At 35.3% G+C, this 20460-nt stretch overlaps 1 protein-coding gene across 1 annotated transcript in view; it reads right to left on the reverse strand.

Annotated features, from left to right (window-relative positions):
- The window catches only part of IntS1 (integrator complex subunit 1), a 194235-nt gene that overhangs the window by 153454 nt on the left and 20321 nt on the right, over positions 1-20460 (reverse strand). The window contains exons 7-9 of the mRNA XM_090373768.1: positions 16204-16351; positions 13350-13452; positions 3352-3535 (exon numbers count right to left, since the gene is read on the reverse strand). Coding sequence (XP_090229894.1) covers positions 3352-3535; positions 13350-13452; positions 16204-16351 — 435 coding nt within the window. The remainder of the gene's footprint in view (positions 1-3351; positions 3536-13349; positions 13453-16203; positions 16352-20460) is intronic.

The raw sequence follows: 20460 nt of genomic DNA on the forward strand, positions 1-20460 counted from the left end.
AAGCAGTTGCAGGTGAAACACACACAGTTGCTCTTGACATCTCAAAGACTTTCGATCATGTTTGGCATAAAGGTCTTCTAAACAAGCTTCCATCTTATGGTTTGCCAACTGTTTTTGTAATTGGTTATCCAGTTTTCCCTCTGATGGCAGATTGCTCTCTGTCTTCTAACTTCTCCACTAATGCTGGTGTCCCCCAGGGTTCAGTTCTTTCACCCACTCTTTTCCTCTTGTATATTAATGACCTTCTTCCATTGACTGGCAATCCTATCCATAGTTTTGCCGATGATAGCACACTGCATTCCACTTTCCATTTTGAGAAACCTTGTCCTGCTCAATCCGCTTCAACTTCTTGAAAATCTGCTACCAATTCCTTAAATGCCAATCTTCAGGTAATTCTCCAGTGGGGCAAAGACAACTTAGTTGATTTCAATCCTTCTAAAACTCAGTCTTGTGTCATATCTCACAAAAAGGATTCTTCTGCTCCTATGCTTATCTTTGGTGACACTCCGATTTCTAGGCAAAATTATATATCTCTTTTGGGGATTACCCCGACTTCTAATCTCTCTTGGCACAAGCACATTACAAAGATTGCTTCCTCTGCATCTAAAAAACTTGATTTTCTCTTTCACTCTCGGCATTACTTTTCTTCCAAACAGCTGTTCACTCTTTACAAATCACAAATCCACCCTACCATGGAATATTGTTCCCACATCTGGAGTGGTGCCCCCAAAACCTCTCTCAGGCTTCTTAATTCCATTCAGAAGAGGGCAGTTAGGTTAATTAATGATTCATCTCTAACAGAGTCTCTCCACTTCCTGTCTCATAGACGTACTGTTTCTGCTGCATGCCTCTTCTACAGATACTTCCATGGGCACTGTTCTTCTGAATTATAATTCCTGCTCTCTCTTTCAAAACAGTCCGAACACGTGCTGCCACCAGCCAACATCCATTTACTGTCCAACTTCAAACTCAGTACCAACTTTTCATCTTCCTCATTTATTCATTCAAGTGCCATTTTCTGGAACAACCTTCCTTCGTACGTATTTCCTGAAAATTACAGTCTACAGAAGTTCAAGTCTAATGTCAAAAAATATCTTCTTTCGTTTTCTCAACCTCCAACCCAAGCACGGTACTAAGTGCTATAGGTTCCAATACCCCTTGTGTTTGGGATTTACATAAAAAAAAAAAGTGACCTAAGTGACGAGGAGGAGGAGGATGGTGGTGATGATGAACAGGCATTACTAACTACTGAAACCTTGTTTTCTGTAAGAAAGTGGCATCAATGGACCATGTGTTCTATTATGTGTTCTAGCACAAAATACTGTAACATACCTTCCAGGAGTTACACATACAAAATTAGTTTGTCATATCACAACAAAAGAAATTAAGGCGTGCATAGGTTTGTGTTTCATAACTAGGGTTTTGCAAACTTCTAATGTGAATTGTGGTCCAAAGATTTTGGTATACTGGTATACAATGAACCTCAGATGCTTTCTTTTTCTATCAGTATGTTTGTGATTTAATGACAAAAACACAAGACCAGAAATGAGAGCATCTGATAAATTCACTGCTATCAGTGCAGACATGGAAAACTGTAGGCTCTACTATAATCCATTCGAATAATGTAGGACAGATGAGCAACTTGTAAGCACCCATTTCATGATGTGTATTCAAAATGCATGTGTCACAAAAGCCTGGCAAGAACGGGATGATCGTGCCAAATAACACCAAAACATATTGCATGGTGAATGCTATTCCTTACATTTATTGTTATTTCTAAGGAGAAAAATGAAACTGTACCCAAATATTATGTGCATAAACTCACAGAGCCTATTTATGGATCAAACAATGGAAAACTGGTTTGCTAATATTCCTGTCACAGAAAGGATGCTAGCAATTCATAAACTGACAATCCTAGGATCATTGGGGCAAAAAAAAGGGGGGGGGGCAATACCCCAATCATTTTTGGGTAACAAACCAACTGGACATGTTTCACTTGCTTTTGGTGCCTTATAGCAACAAAAACAAAAAAGTATTCCTCTTGAGCATTATGTAACATGATGACTCAGTTGATCCGAAGATTAGAAGCTTCTGTGATACTGGCCTAAAATATGACTAAAGGAGGAACTAATTCACTCGTTCAGCTGTGCAGGTCATAGGAGAATCAGTAGTCTCATAGATTTTGCTATATTAGATCATGCTAGAATAAACTCAGTAATTTCATCTCTAATGGCGAATCCAGGTTGGAAAGAAACTCAAGAAATAACAGATGTCAATATTCAAAGGATTTAGGAATGTAGTGTCAAAAATTTTATAATATATCTTTTAGAAATACCAGGTATCCAGCATTTACTATGAACTTAGAAAACCTTTTTGCTGAAACAATGTCTAATGAACCCCAAACATATGGGAAAAGGAAAAGGTAATTTCTTTCCAATTTCTAAGGATAAAAAAACATCACTCATATAATTTTAAAAAATGCATCATTTGAAATTAATATCACTCCAACTTGTGTGTTGAGTGTTTGGAGAAAAATGAGTGAACTTTTGATACCATGACTCATGACTCTATATAAAGCAATGTAATGTTCCTCAAGTTTTTTTTTTCTTTTATAAAAAAATAAGTGAACATTATTCTAAAGAATAATCATTTAATTTTTTTGAGTAATTAAATTATTTGAATTTCCTTTCCTTTTTGTGTATTTTGCAATTTTTTATTCTCTTAATAGGAGGATAATGCGCATATGGCAGTTCCAGATGACTCCTTCCCCCACCTAGCAGCTAACTTTCACAAATGATGACCATATCTTGGCTGAACCATGATCACAACCATCTTCAATCATAGAGTTTTCAGTGGGTAATGCTTACAAAGATTACAAGATTACAAAAATTTCCAACTTGAATAAGTAATGTTATAAAAAAAAACTGTAAATAAACAGATGTTCATTTACAGTTATTTTTCTTTAGTCTACAGGAAAAATAATTGTAAAATAACTTTAGTTGCTTATAGTTTATTACTATAAGAGAAAAGTCTAATGTGAATTTATATATCGTCTAAAATTTGGTCATAGTCAATTAAATCAACTGGATAGTTACCTACAGGAGGAGGGAAATGCATAGATTGTCTATTTCCTTTTCTTTCATTAATTATTTATTTTCTAAATTTTCTTATTATTATTTTATTCTTTTTTTTGGCTAGTGCAGCATAAGCCATAGGCTACCCTGCACCACGTGGCCATTAGTAATACTAAATAAATTATCAAAATATATAAACGAAAAAAAAAAATAATAATAATGTAAATAAAACTTAATTTTAATTATCACAAAATATTCTAATAATTTTTCATCTCACCTTTGGATTTTGAAGCCACATTTCCAGCTTTTGGGATACAAGGTATCGAACTTCGCTAACTCCACATGTAGACATTAAAAGTCGTAATGTATTACGGGAAACTTCCATTGGCTGTCTTCTTGTCAGCTGCTCACGGATCACTTCTAATATATAATGCTCTATAGTTTCCTCACTGTGAAGATATCTGAAATAGATAAATCTTAGCTATTTACATTATCTAATAATGCATATATGACTCCTTTTAATACTGCATATTAATTAATTAAAACTATAGATGGCATCATACATTTCTTGAAAGTGAACACCATGTTTAAATAAATAAAGAGATAAAGAAGTTATCTCTTTAAAGACCAGGATAATGTAATGGAAGCAAGTATCTGAACTTTTTACCTGTAAGTGGCATAGTTTATGTAATACAGTTGCTCTAAATATACCTCTCATCAGTGAACCACAAAATGAAGAAAGATGAATCTATAATAATGCATATCATTTTCTTAATTTCATTATTTCTTTCACTTTTCATGTCTTTTTATAAGGATTGTAATGAACTTTTCAAGAAATGCTTTATCCTTCATATTGAGAACATAATCTTATACATTTTGATAGTAATGTAACACTGTATTTTTAAATATTCCTAAGCTTTGAGTTTTGTTTGTTTCACAAGTGCACTTTCTCTTACTATAGGAATACAATCATGATTTTACGTGCCAAACAAATGAAGTCAGTAACTTACAAAATATGTTTTTAATTGAATGTTCTGATATAGAAATGTCATTATAATAAGAACATCAAACTACTTTTTACTGTTGTTATTTATATAGCACATTAGCATCTACAGTCATATTGCACTGTGGATATTGTGTATGAGTGTATATCCATAGATAATTTTGCATGAATAAAAAAAGAATCAGATAAACAGGAAAGAAAGAAGAAAAAAAAAAAAAAAAAACAGGAAACAAAATTAAAGCAGGTCAAAGCACCAGTGAAACAGAAAGCTCATGAGATTACGTGGAATGCAGAACCTAATCAGAAAATCTATCCGAAGAAAATCACACCTGGAACTGGAAAGCTGTAAATAGTGGCTATATATAAGCTGGTATTTGCAGCTTTACTTAATCTTCTGCTGATAGTATGGTATCTGACAAATGTCACCCTTTCTCTTCTTTTTTTTTAAAATTTATAAATCAAATCAAATTTATAAATGAAATCACACCTTTACTCACCAAAATTCTCTAACTGTTTATACAAATATTTTCTGTTTTCATTTTGATATACTATAGACAATAATTACAAGACAATAATTTTTTTTCTCGATTTTTAAAAATGATCTGCCAGGCAAGCAAAAGGAGCTATCGTTCTTCTAGGCCAATGTTTCCCAAACTGGGGTCCACAGACCCCTGGGGATCCAGAGACCAGTTCCAGGGGGTCTGCGAAACAGTGTTGACCATATATATATATAAAACATATGCATTTGTTATATATAAGGGTCCACAAACTTTTTTTGATTTTTGAAAGGGTTCGTAGATCTCAGCAGTTTGGGAGCCACTGTTCTAGGCAATTCCCATTCCCATGTGGTGTCTGTGAGATGCCAGTAACATGTGGCTAATTTTGTTGTAGAGCTTTGGTTTTGCTGGCTAAACATGAACAGCTTACAAAAATACAAATGTTTGGCATACACAATGTTTTGGCAAACAATGTGTATGCCAAAAGTCACACCGGCATTTGTGTTTCAATCTGGGAGATGAGTGACCTTGACAATTCTAATAAAATATGATAAAAACTATTATTATTAGTGGTTTCTCTCATTATTAACACTCGATATTTTTAACTAAGTTTAGAAAATCATAATTAATAGATCACCATTTTCAATTCAGCAAAAAAAGCTAAAAATTTATTTTTTTTATAATCAAAACAAAAAGGGTGTCTCACAGATGCTATGCAAGGATCTTGGTTAAATCGAGTGAGCAAATGACAGAAGGTTAATAATAAGGAATTTTCTTAACAAATGGCAAACTCATGTAAGGGATTTGTTAATAAAGGGCAAAGATATGCAAGGAATTTTCTTAATAAAGGGCAAAGAGATGTAAGGAATTTGCTTAATAGAGGCAAACTGATGTAAGCATGCCACCTGGTTTCATCTGGTATTTGACCAATTCATCCTTAAATCAACATAATAGAAAACCCGTTTACTGTGTATAACAAAAGAAAATAATATAATTCAATTAGCTATAATAAAATAATAAATAAATAAAAAATATGGTTGGATGGAGAATAATAGTAAACAAGAAAATTACAATATCTTCAATAAAATATTGAACTATTTACAATGAAATATTTACAAGAAAACATAATAAAAATATTAGCACAGATTAATTTTACAGAGAGCCAATAAACAAAACAGTAGAACTGTCAAGTGAAACAATTAAATTAGCCATGTGGTTATCGTACCAACTGGACAATGTCCTGACCCTAGAGCAGAATATGACCAGTCTGAATGAATTTGAGGTTTTGTAGATCAGAAAAATCAATCAGAAAACTGTACTGATTGATGTCAAGTCGAATATTGGAATCTGGGTATATGGAACATGAGCTGTTACCTTGTGTTCAGCTGCTGGAATGTGGAAAGGGAGAGAAAGATGCTGAAGGAGACTGAGAGCCAGAATAATTCTGGTGAAGATTCAATAGAGTAGTTTTAGATTAAACAAAGCCTTGCAAATTTCAAGAGACTCTGATCTGAAGTAATTGCACAGTTGCTTGTAGAATATCCTGTGGTAAAATAGTGGTCTTCTTTTGAAGAGATAATCGAAGTGACTTTGAACTTGTCCCACTGGTGTTTCAGATGACTGGTTTGTGTGTTTGTGTTATTTGGTTTTTAGGAGCATTAGCAACTAAGGCCATATTGCTCCGGGATATACGGTGGTCATTCCATGACCTTTCCGCATTCTCCATATTTGGTGGTGACGGGCTCGAACCCCGGTCTAATCAAGAAGCGTGTGCTATGCACTGCTGCTCCTTCCCACCTGGCTACGGAGGCGCCTCAGATGACTGGTGTGGATTCCAAAGCAGTGAGACAAATTCAATGATTGGTAGAGAAATGCAGATTTCTCAATACATGTGTGTCTGTCCTTTAATAAATCCTACTTGTTTACTTTCTTGGTGATTATATTGCTGATGTGGTGATCAAACTTAGTTTGAAAACAAAACTCTCACTAAGAGCTCTGACAAATGAAACCAGAGAAATATTATTGTAGTAGTATTATGGTTTTAGGAGCATCGGTGACTAAGATCATATTGCTCCGTGTATAAGGCACCTCTGTAGCCAGGTGGGCAGGAGCAGCAGTGCATAGCACATGCTTCTTGATTAAACCGGGGTTCGTGGTTTAATCAATGATGCAGAAAGGTCAGGGAATGACCACCACATATCCCCGGAGCAATATGGCCTTAGTTGCTAATGCTCCTAAAAACCAAATAACAAACAAACAGACAGCTCTGTGTATATCGTTTGTAAATTGCATGTGTTCTAAGGTTGATTTTCTGTTTGCTAGACGAAAAACCTGAGTTTCCAGGAAAAAACCAGGCTACTCTTGCCTGAGACTGATTAACTCAGCCACGTTGTGAAAAAGCCCTATAAAAACTTTCATGTCAACGACAGGACTCGAACTCAGGTCTTTTCAACCTAGTGTGGGGATGATGGCAATTCTACCAACTGTGCCACCCACGAGGACTGAAACCAGGTCAATACCTAATCATATACTTGAAGGAAGTGATCTTTCTCCTTAGGACCAGAAAATGAGAGAGAAAGAAGCATTTACTAGTTTACCATAAACCCTCTGTCCATTCAGAGAAAAGCAAAGGAATTTAATTTATTATTTTCTAAAGACAACTAGCATCAGAGACATTGTTTGTAGACCCAAAAATTCTTGATGTACATCTATGTAGGTCAAGATTTTAACTTGTGTTGACATTTGCACTGGCAAGGTTACTGATAAATATGTTGAAAAGAAAGAGACCTTGCAGTACCTTGCTCTCAGGAGAAAAGGACCTCAATTTAGATCTTGGACAAAGACACAGTTGCACCTGTTCCTGAGTTTATTCATAATCTATGTATGCAGAGGCTCCAGAATTCCATAGTATGCAAGTTTGGTACAAGAAAGTACCGTGGAACTTTGCCAAAGGCTTTGGTAAGGTCTATGTAGACAACATCAACAGTTAATTGATATAACTTAATGAAATCTGGTGTGGAAGTACATTGTATTATGATGAAGCAGTAGAGTGTGAACTTACAGATAAAACATGTCATTTCTGAAATATGCATATTATTTCATGCATACCTGAAAATGGGCATCTAGAAAAGAAGAAGGGTGTCAAACTTAATAAGCAGTGTAATTGCAAATGGGTTCTCACCCTGTTAATGAGAGTGTTCAAGAGTCTTAGTGGCATCCACTCTTTCAGGAGAGTTGTTCATAACTAATGTATGGTTCTGGGCAGCAGTTGACAACTCTAAAATTAAGTCACCAAAGCATACCATACATTCAGAAAAATATGATAATTTCAATAATTTCGCATTAGCATTAGTAGAGGCACATGATGCAAGAAAGCAAGTTTATACAACATCAGTCAAACTCCCCCCTTCCCATTTCACTGATCCATTCATTCCAAATGTTTGTCTAGTTCGGCCTTGAATTTATTTAAGCTATCAACTTTCACAACAACAGATGGAAGTTTGTTCCAGCAATCAACTACCCACTGGCTAAAGGCAAACTTCTGCACATCTATTCTACAACTGTCTTTCCTCAGTTTGAATCTATGCCCCCTCAGGTTTGTAATGTGAGAAAGCAGAAGAATCCCATCAGCATTAAGCCGGCACCGACCGGGCTAGCCAGGTGGGTAAAGTGCCTGCCTGGCAACCAAAAGGTCGTGGGTTCGAATCCCGCCTTGGGCTTGGATCAGAGTAAAATGGAAAAACCTTGGGAGGTGCATTATGGCCACAGAAGACGATGCAGCAACAACTAACAAAAAAAAAAAAAAAAAAAAATTAAGCCTGCTCAATCCATTCAAGGCATTATACACCTCAATCAGATCCCCTCGCAGGTGCCTAGTCTCCAGAAGCTGGATTTTGCAGAACTTAAACCTTTCTTCATAGGAGCACCCCCTTTGTTCCCTTCACCAGTCTTGTTGCCCTTCTCCTTACTCATTCTAGCAACTCTACATCCTTCCTAAAATGAGGCTTCCAGACCTGTACGCAGTATTCAAGGTGTGGCCTGACCACTGCCTTATACAAGGGAATAATCACCTCTTTATCCCTGCTCGCAAAATTCCTGTATATCATTGACAAGACCCCATGACCTACTCTGGCGGCCTGTCTGCATTGCTTAGAAAACGTCATATCTGATTACACAATTACCCCAAGATCTCTTTCATTCTCCACTACCCTGAGTGTAACACCACATAGTTGGTACATTTCTCTGGAGTTGCTGCTACCCATATGCAGTACTTTGCATTTGTCTAAGCTAAACTTCAGCTGCCACTTCTCAGCCCATCTACCCAACTTTTCCAGATCCTGTTGCAGCAGCATACTGTTATTAACAACCCTGCCAACCTTTGTATCATCTGCAAACTTTGACATTAAGCTTGATATACCTTCATCAATATCATTGATAAACATACAAAATAACAATGGGCCCAACACCAACCCCTGAGGGACACCACTAATAACATTAGTCTGCCCATCGACCACCACTCTCTGTCTTCTCCCACTCAACCATCCTTTTATCCATTGTAGCAACTTGCCCTTAATGCCATACTGCTCCAATTTGTACAGTAGTCTTCCATGTGTCACAGTATCAAAAGCTTTCCTGAAATCCAAGTATATGATATCAAAATTATTTTTTGCATCCAGTTCCTTTGTGACCACATCGTAGCATCCAATCAAGACTTCCCCTTAACAAACCCATGCTGTGTCTGAATTATTGCTGGAGTCTTGTCTAAATGATCCTGCAATGCTTCTTTAACCAGTGACTCCATTATTTTCCCTGGAACAGAAGTCAAACTAACAGGTCTGTAATTACTTGTGTCACTCTTTGATCCCCCTTTGTGAATTGGAGATACATTTGCACATCTCCAGTCCACGGGGACTATCCCGAGTCCAAGGAAGCTCTCATAATTATGGCTAAGGGTTTGCTTACTTCCTTTGCTGCCTCCTTTAATATAGCTGGATAGATCCCATCCACCCTAGGTGCCTTTCTTATGTTTAACTTCAACAATTTCTCCTCCACTTTGCTCTCAGTTATTACAAAATCATTTAACTTCCTGTTAGAGTTTCATAAACATCTGGCACTTTACTCCTTGAATAACTCCTCATGTGTGAACATAGATGCAAACTACTCATTTAGTTCAGCAGCTATCTGAGAATGATCATCTACAGTCAACCCATTAATATCAAGTGGACCAATCTGATTCATCCCCTTCCTTTTATAGTTTATATAAGTAAAGAAGTCTTTGATGTTTTTCTTTGCATCCTCTGCCAAAGATTTTTCATAATCTGCCTTTGCTTGCCAAACCTCCTTCGTGACTTGATTACAGGCTAGCTTGTATCTACCATAGGCTTCTGTGTCACCTGACAATTTATGTGTATCCCATGCATTTTTCTTCTCTGCCATGAGTCTCATTAGTTCATCTAACATCCATTTGGGTCTGAACCTAGAGCAGTATTTCTTAGTTGGAACAAAAAGCCTAGTAGCTTCAAAGATTACTTCCTTGAATGCTTCCCATTTAGAATTTGCTGTTGGTAACATCATCAGTTGGTCCCACTGTATAGAACCTAAAAAATCTCTGAGACACTGTAGCCCTTTTACAAAAGCAAAAACCCTTCCCTTCAACCCTTATGGTAGTTACATCTTTAAGTAAATCCCACATCAGTACACTGTGATCACTGCTACCTAGTGGTTCCTTTATCTGTAAAAGCTTTATGCATAAATGCTTTAAAATATTAATTTTATGTTTCATATTTAAATTTTATTAGACCAACACTAGATTAAAATTGTTGTCAAAAATTTTTAAAAATTGAAAAAAAATTTCAAATAAAATGCAGTTCCTTTTTTTTTTTATGCAATTATATTTTTACATCTATTCATGTATCACTTGATTTGATTTTATGAACTTCAGGATCTGAAGTGCAAAGAAATTCTTCAATTTTGGCTTTTAATAAATCCAGAATATTTATTTTATTATTATTATATATTTTTTTTTTATTTATTTTGACCAGGGCAGAAAAAGCCAGCAGCTTCCTTGTATTACACAGCAAATACTAAATTAGTAAACTGAGGTCAACAGGTATGATCTATGATATTCAGAGCTATTTTCATCTATTGTCATCCATTATGTCTAAAATTAGTTGTAAACACAGAGAAATAGCAACGTATAATGGAAAATTTCAAGTTGGTTTGTACATTAATGTTTGAAGGGTGCTTCGAACATCATTAATGTTTGAAGCATCCTTAAAAATGAAGATCAACATATAAACCTCCCCCCAAGGTCCTGCACACAAAAAACGCAGAAAATATTTTAGAAAATAATACAACTCTGCTTCAGACTTTTCCCATAGCTACCTGAGGAATCAGTCTCTCCTGTGGCAGTGACAGATCTTGAGTTTAGGCTCTTTAGAAATAACTAGATTTATCCCCGAGTTGACCTAAAGAAACTAACAACATTTTTTAATAAATAATATCATCTGTTATTCATTAAAAACACAAAGACAACATTGTGACTGGTTAACTGTTTGGTTCATTGTTAGACAAATATATCTTTAATTAGCGACCCTGCATTAAGTGAGAATTAGTATTAGCATTAGTCATATAATGCAAGGAAACCAGAGGCTTTTGCTGCACTGGTCAGAAAAAAAAACAAGATAAGAAAATACAAATTATGCACTTCTCTCCTCACAATAGGTACCTATTCAGTTAATCTTTGAATTTCTTAAAACTGTTTGCCTCAACTACCTGCAGAGGCAACTTGTTCCAGTAATCAACAACTCACTGGCTAAAAGAAAACGCCCTACAATCTAGACTAAACCTCTTCCCTATAACTTGAATTTATGGCCCCTAGTTCTGGAATTCTTGATAACAGCAAAAATCCCACCTTCAATCACTAACCCCTCTCAGAGCCTTATATACCTCAAATCAGTGCCCTCTAACGTGCTTGGTTGTCAAGTTCTCTAGCCCACATAATTTAAGTCTTTTCTCATACAGTCATCCTTTACATCTTTTTTCAGATGAGGTCTCCATACATGAATACAATATTTCAAATGTGGTCTTACAATTTCCTTATACAGTGGGATTATGACCTCCTACTAGTAGAAATCCATAGGACATCATTCGATAAATCATCGATAGGACACCATGGGTTTTCCTGGCGGCCTGTTTACATTGCTCAGAAAACTTCATATCTGCCTGTATTTTAAATGTTTTTAATTCAACTGTTTTTCAACTGTTTATACTGTTTTTAATTCAACCCCATCAAGTGGTATAAGTTATTCTGGGATTACTATCCCCCAAGTGTAAAATCTTGAATTTTGCTGCATTAAAAAAAATTAACATACTGAATCTAAACCAGGTTAAAACCAATTAATTAATTGAATATAAACAAGCAGACAAGTGGTGTTCAGAAAAAAAACTTCTGGTTAAAAATGTAAATTTTGTTACATGTAAATTAAAACCCTTATTAATAGGCTATCCAGCCCAATGCAGCAAGCAAGTAAATTGGAGTACTATTTTAATGTAGGTATTGAATTTCATGCATTTTCATGCATGTAATGAAAGTTAGGTTTTTAATTGAAAGTTTTTCTTCTGAATACCACTTGTTTAGATTCAAATGTTAATTCACCAGTTAACACAAAGTTGCTAATTAAGGCTACCTGTTGTCTTATGATGGAACCAAATAGTTCCAAAACTGGTCACAACAGTGCCTTTGAGTTTTTAATGAATAACCAATTCATCTACTGTTAATGTCATTTGATTAAAAATTATATTAATTACTTTAAGTCAACTTGTGGATAAGATAAACATAGTTGTTTCTAAAGTGCCTAAGACCAAGCTCTTTTGCTGTTATATTTTTTTTTTTTTTTTTTTTTTTTTGATTTGGTAGTTGTTGGCGCATCGGCTTCTGTGGCCATATTGCACCTCCCAAGGTTTTTGTAGTACTTTGATCCAAGCCCGAGGCGGGAATCGAACCCGCGACCTTTGGGTTGCCGGGCAGGTACTTTACCCACTCGGCTAGCCCGGTCGGCTTTGCTGTTATAGTAAGGACAATATGGTCCACAATCAATAATGGCAGAAAGTAGAATTAATTTCTAAAACTACTTCATTACCTGTGTTGAAAATAATACCCTACTTCTTTACTTGATTGTAAAAAGGGTTAATCAGGATTTTAAAATCAGCCCTCCATAAGAGTACAGTGGTTTTCCACTTGTCATGTTATTCTATGTGAAAGCTCTGGGTTCACATCTTGGAATCTGGAGAAATTTTTAAAGTCCTGTTCTGGAATTGTAGTTAGCTGCTCTCAGGTGGAAGGAGTAGGTTTTCCCTCCAACAATGAGCCATTCTAGGTTTTACGGTTATCACAGATATAATATATGATTCAGGGAACAGATATAATACATGACAAACCACATGAATTGGTACACTATCACCAAAGTATTCAATATGCTATAAAACCATAATCCAAACAATCCAACAGTGCTGGATTAAAGCACGAGATAGCAGGGCCCTTGCACGGGGCACCAAATTTTACAAATCATGAAAAAATAAATAAATAAATATATATATATATATATATATCCTTAGTGAAGGGGCACATAAAAATCTTTCTGCCCAGGGCACGGAAATACCTTGGTCCAGGTCTGCAATACAAACCACTCATTATACAAAGAATTCATTCCATTACCATAGCAACCACAACTTCCTAAATTAATTGTTTTTTATCTGTAACAATTTATTCATTACCTTGGTAACACAGCAATATTTTCTAAATTTTCTTTGCTTTCTAGACTTAGACTAGAACATGATGCTTCATCATCATCAGTACCAACTGTAGGAGGACTAGGACCTTGCAAGAAAAGAAAGTTGATAGTTACATCATAAATGGAAGATTAATTTCAAAATGTACAGATATTACATTTAAATAGCACACTTAGCATAATATAAAAATAATCTATTAAAAACCAAGAGAAATCACTGCTCAGTGTGCCCTATGTTTAAATCAAATTTAATTCATAAGAGTTACCTCTATTTTTCTTCATAGGATTGCTTGTCTTCCAAACTCTCCTTGTTTACGTGTGATTCGAAATTTAAAATGATTATAAATATATACTATATTTAAAATCAAATAAATGCCTTCAATTCTCCAAGCTCATGAATGCCTAGACATCCTCAGGATCATAACCTAAGACCCCAATCCGACCCCAGATTCATCCCAAACAACTCACAACTCTGAGAAATTGAATGCATTGTGTCAAAGTATTTAAAAATAAATGTCGTTAAAATTCCACTAATGTATAAATATATGATAATAAATATTTAAAATTACTCAAAATTACTTTCCTTCCTAAAGGGACAAAACTTTTTGATTTGAAGTCGTGATCACAGGTAGGAAACTAATTAATGTGAATTGTCCCCCATGCTATTTATTACTACGAGATTACTTACTAACTCGGATGCGCGAAAAAGTCCACGAATCCGATATGAGGAAAAGTCACCAAATGTTAATCGCATTGTTTTTTATTTTCATTTCTAAGGTTTCAGCTATTAAAAGTCTTGTGCAATCATGTTGTAAGCTCAAAACCTTAGCTTCATTAAACAAAAAGACATGATCCTTGTTTATCAAATGAAATAACAGTTCAGATGCCGCAGCCCTCATTGCCCTAATCGATGCTGCATGTTGCTTTAAACGAATATCTAAAGGGCACCTAGTAGAACTGACATATGAAGAACCACAATTACTGCATGGAATATTATAGACTACATCGTGTAGCTCCATAACTGGAGAGGAAAGTGCAGAGCACCATTTCAGTACGAAATGCGGTTTTTGAGTGGGCTTTGCTATTACTTTGAAATCAGTGTCCCTAAAAAGAATACTGAGCTGTTTGTACCATTGTTGGACATATGGAATCATAATAAAATGTTTTTTTTTCCCTCTTATTGTTGCCATTATTAACCAACCTTTCTTTAGCCTGTATCCTAATTTTGTTTATGGTTTGTTTGTTTGTTTGTTGTTTGTTATTTGGTTTTTAGGAGCATTAGCAACTAAGGCCATATTGCTCTGGGAATATGCGGTGGTCATTCCCTGACCTTTCCGCATCCTCCGTATTTGGTGGTGACAGGCTCGAACCCCGGTCTAATCAAGAAGCGTGTGCTATGCACTGCTGCTCCTTCCCACCTGGCTACCGAGGCGCCTTTTGTTTATGGTACTTAATGAATACCTTCTATTTAGAAACCTGTATGTAAGCTCTTCAATTTCATGGCCTAATGCATTTGTGAATTTATTTAAAATAATAGAACATTTATAAGCGAAACAATGATAACTTGAATAATGTAATGGCATACCTGTGTTTGTCGACTTTATTCGAGTTATCATCCTTTCGCTTATAAAAATTCTATTATTTTAAATAAATTCACAAATGCATTTAAATATATGGCAACACAGACAGCATTAGGCCATGAAATTGAAGAGCTTATATACAGGTTTCTAAATAGGAGGTATTTGTTAAGTACCATAAACAAAATTAGAATACAGGCTAAAGAAAGGTTGGTTAATAATGGAAACAACAACAGAGAGGGAAAAAAAAACATTTTATTATGATTCCTGTCCAACAATGGTACAAACAGCTCAATATTCTTTTTAGGGACACTGATTCCAAAGCCCACTCAAAAAGCACATTCCGTGCTGAAAAGGTGCTCCGCACTTTCCTCTTCAGTTATGGAACTACACGATGTAGTTTATAATATTCCATGCAGTAATTGTGATTCTTTGTATATCAGTTGTACTAGGTGCCTTTTAAATATTCATTTAAAACAATATGCGGCATTGGTTAGGGCAATGAGGGCTGTGGCATCTGAACTGTCATTTTATTCGATAAACAAGGATCAAGTCTTCTTGTTTAATGAAGCTAAGGTTTTGAGCATACAACATGATTGCACAAGACTTTTAATAGCTGAAACCTTAGAAATGAAAATAAAAAAAAAAACAATGCAATTAACATTCGGAGACCTTTCCTCATATTGGATTCGTGGAATTTTTCGTGCATGTGGGTTAGTAGTAATCTCGTAGTAATAAATAGCATGGGGACAATTCACATTAATCAGTTTCCTACCTATGATCACGACTTAAAGTTGGAAAGTTTTGTCCCTTTAGGAAGGAAAGTAATTTTGAGTAATTTTAAATATTTATCATATATTTATACATTTTTAACAACATTTATTTTTAAATACTTTGACACAATATGTTCAATTTTTCAGGGTTGTGAGTTGTTTTGGATGGATCTGGGGTAGGATTGGGGGTCTTCAGTTATGATCCCGGGGATGTCTAGGCATTCATGAGCTTGGAGAATTGAATGCATTTATTTGATTTTAAGTATAGTATATTTTTAATCCTTTTAAATTTTGAATCGTGCGTAAACAAGGAGAGTTTGGAAGAGAAGCAATCCTATGAAGAAAAACAGAGGTAACCCTTATGAATTTTTAAAAATAATCTATATAATTTTGAAGCAAATTAAATCTAGATGTAAGCCAATGTGCCTTTCATCTTACTTATCTGAAATGTAAAGTCTGGAATATAACTACTCAATTAAAAATTACTCACATGCATCAGGTTTAAAAATTCGGTCAGGAACTAGCATGCTTTTAGGTGGCATTTTTGTATTAAATGCTGTAAGAATATTGTCAACAAATCCTTTGCAATCGTCATGGTCAACCCATATTCTCTCACCAAGGGAATCTTCTACATATACCTAAAATGAGAAAATTGATCAATATAATCTGAAATAAAATTAGATTTGAAAAAAAAAAAAAAGCAATGTGTATACTTTAAACCAAAAAATTTTTAAATTAAAGTGTTGTTTTCTCAGTTCCAACTAAAATTACCTTTTTATATTGTTAGAATAATTATCAAAGCATCAGTAAATTTAAATAAACAGAATGAATCAATTAAATGAAAATGGTAAGCATTCCTGTTAGTACCAACAACAGGCAAATGCTAGGCAACAAAATGCTTTGAAAAATCTAGTATCAGGCAAATACAACAAATGAGTAAAAAACTCTTCATTAGTAGTAGGATGGTGCACACAACAACTCCACTTCATAAAATCAAATAATGAGTTACTTATTATTTCTTTCTTTATATGAAAAAACAAAGGAATAATAATCATAAAATTTAGAATTTGGTAGTAGACAGACTAAAAATGATCATGCAAGTGTTTAAATAGCTGACAAATCCTGTTAAAAATAAAAATACATTCATAATGAAATTTTGTAATACAAATAAAAAGTTCATAAATCATAGATAAATGAAACACTATAAATATGGCAAGTTATAAATTATTCAAACTAGTTGATTAAATACCAAGTTTTAATCAACTTTTCTGAAAAGTTTACAAATAAACGGAATACAGTGTTGCATATCATAAGTAGAATATAAAATCCATGATAAGTATTTTATTCAGTAGTTAGCAGTAAATAAAGTATAGACGAGTTGTGTCAAGTAGTTAGTAATTTCATATGAAAACTAAGTAACATCATCTAGTGCTAGAGTGGACTTGAATAATTGATGCTCCACTGTATTCTTCAATGGGATTTTCCTGTAATTTTCAATGGGATCAAAAACCAGGTTATCATCAAAATAGTTTGCTTGAAAGCATAAAAGAATAATAATGATAAAATAAAATCATTAGTTGAAACAATTTTATGCTAAAAACTCGTCCTTGTCAACATTTCATTTTTCTGGAAATTAATGTATACAACAAAAAGCACACTGGTCTCCAGTCCCCAATCCTATTTAAAATCTGGTAAAGTAAAATTTAAAATCTCTATTTAAAATCTGGTAAAGCCAAAATATTACTGATTACCATATACTGTATATGGTAATCGGTCTTACTCTATATTTATTTTAAACTAGTGAATGTGTTAAAGTAGGAAATCTACTAATGTATATCATACAGCCAGAAACTAGGAATCCTCCTTAATACCTAAATAATAATTTTGTCTGTTATCAAGGTAAATTTGGCAGATGAACTGAGGATTGGCAACTGATGTTTAACAATGAAAATAGAGGTACTGCACATGTGTTGCAGTAATCCAAAATTATATCAATTGTGTGATACAGAAACAACACAGGGTAGTGGAGAATGAAAAAGACCTGGGGTTAATTGTACTAATATATGAAGTTTTCTGAGCAGTGAAGACAGGTTGCCAGGACAGTTCGTGGAGTTTTGTTAATGATATACAATACTTTTGCCAGCAGGGGCAAGAATATGATTATCCATTGGTAAGGTACAGTTAGGCCACATCTTGAGTATTGCATACAGGCCGGAAAGCCTTTTTTTAAGAAAGATATTGATCTATTGGAACAGATGCAGAGAGGGAGACGAGATTAGTCAAGTATAAAAGGATACTCTTACCGTAAACATCACTTCTGCAAGGTGCAGAGTCTAGAGATTGGGCATCTGTGAGGAGATCTGATTGAGATGTTTAAGGCTCTAATGGATTGAGTAAGCTAAATACCAATGGCACCCTCCTCTTGCTCAGACAACACATGAGGTGGCGCCTCTGTAGCCAGGTGGGCAGGAGCAGCAGTGCGTAGCACATGCTTCTTGATTAGACCGGGGTTCGAGCCCGTGACCACCAAATACGGAGGATGTGGAAAGGTCAGGGAATGACCACCGCATATCCCCGGAGCAATATGGCCTTAGTTGCTAATGCTCCTAAAAACCAAAACAACAACAACACATGAGGAGACATAAATTTAAATTGAAGAAGGATGTTTGCTGGATAGATGTGTTGAAATTTGCTTTCAATCAGAAGGTAGCTGATTGTTGGAACAAACTTCCATCTGTTACTGTGGAAAAGAGTAATTTGAATAAATTTAAAGAGGAACTAGTCAAATTATTAGGGAGGTCATACTGGTGATATGGAAGCATTTATTTATTTATTCTTTTTTTGACTGATGTATAACCTTTCTTTCTTGCATCATGTGCCACTGCTAATACTAATCTACAATTAAATTTTTACTCTGGTTTAAAATTTTAAATCTACATAACACCCTATTCACAAATTACAATATATTTTGTTATCCGAAGTGAGTTTAATCAATTAAACTCACTAGATAAGGGGATGGTTGAGTGGCAGAAGACAGAGAGTGGTAATCAATGGACACTGCTCAACGTGGACTAATGTTATTAGTGGAGTTCCTCAAGGTTCAGTGTTGGGTCCGTTGTTGTTTTCGGTGTTTATGAATGATATTGATGATGGGATATCAAGTTTAATGTCCAAGTTTGCAGATGATACAAAGGTTGGCAGGGTCGTTAAGGACAATACTGACGCTATGCTGCTGCAACAGGATCTGGACAGGTTGAACAGATGGGCTGAGAGGTGGCAAATGAGGTTTAACATCGACAAATGTAAAGTGCTGCATATGGGAAACAGTAACCCCAGAGCAACGTATCAACTCTGCGGTACTACACTGACAGTGGTGGAGAATGAAAAGGACCTGGGGGTAATTGTGCAGGCAGATATGAAGTTCTCTGAGCAGTGCAGACGAGCTGCAAGAGTAGCTCATGGTGTCTTGTCAATGATATACAGGAATTTTTCTAGCAGGGATAAGGAGGTGATTATTCCATTGTATAAGGCAATGGTAAGGCCACATCTTGAGTACTGTATACAGGTCTGGAGGCCTCATTTCAAGAAGGATGTAGAGCTGCTGGAACGGGTACAGAGAAGGGCAACAAGATTAGTAAATGGAACAAAGGGTTGCTCTTACGAAGAAAGGCTTAAGTTTTGCAAATTACAGAGTCTGGAGACTAGGCACCGGCGAGGTGATCTGATAGAGGTGTATAAGGCTTTGAATGGTTTGAGCATGCTCAATGCCAATGGGATTCTTCATCTTTCTCAGAATAATCACCTCAGAGGGCATAAATTCGAATTGAGGAAGGACGGATGTCGGATAGATGTGCGGAAATTTGCCTTTGGCCAGCGGGTGGTTGGTTGGTGGAACCGACTTCCATCACTGGTTGTTGAAGTTGATAGCCTAAACAAATTTAAAGCTCAACTGGACAGGTATTTCGAACGAACGGAGGGGTGAAATGGGAGTGGGTTTTTTTTTTTTTTTTTGTTTTTTTTGGCTGATGCTGAATAAGCTTGCTTTCTTGCATCATATGCCTCTGCTAATGCTAATGCTAATGCTAATTATGTTAGAAAATCTGATAATATGTTTAAATCAGACTTGTTAGCATTAAAACAAATGTTTAACTCATAATAACTGCCATACAACATACTAACTGTCTATAATAATATTATAAGACCAGATCAAATTTTGTAAAAATAAAAGTATACAAATAAAATACACTGATTATACAATTAAAGGCGATAAAATGATAGATAAAAATAAAATATGAAATTACACTATACAGAATTAAAAGCGGTAAAAACAACCACAGCTTTCAGAGGCGACCACCTCCTTTATCAACAGTAAGACTTAACTGTTATGGTACATCCTTAAACAACTGCTGGATCACAGCTCACAGTACATGTTATTGTAGGAGCATGGCCATTATCCTTCCCACGAGAACAGAAACCAGAAATGGTTCGGGAGCATGACAGGCAGAATCGTTTATCCCTTCCAAGAATTAGTTTCAAAGAGGGAATGAACACGGATTAATGGTATTATATTCCAAAGAACAAATCTGCAAGCTCTCAAGCCATTTGCAGTTCCAATATCTGTGCGAATGATCAACTATGACAGCATCACCTGAAGAAATTTGGTGCTTCTCCTCCCAGAAATGTTCAGCCACAGCAGATTTCCCATAATCTGAGGCCTTTATTGCACTAATATTGCTAGTTGTGCTGT

The sequence above is a fragment of the Mastigoproctus giganteus genome, chromosome 5, assembly GCF_048544385.1.
Source record: "Mastigoproctus giganteus isolate SK-2022 chromosome 5, ASM4854438v1, whole genome shotgun sequence".
Taxonomy (NCBI): Eukaryota; Metazoa; Arthropoda; class Arachnida; order Uropygi; family Thelyphonidae; genus Mastigoproctus; species Mastigoproctus giganteus.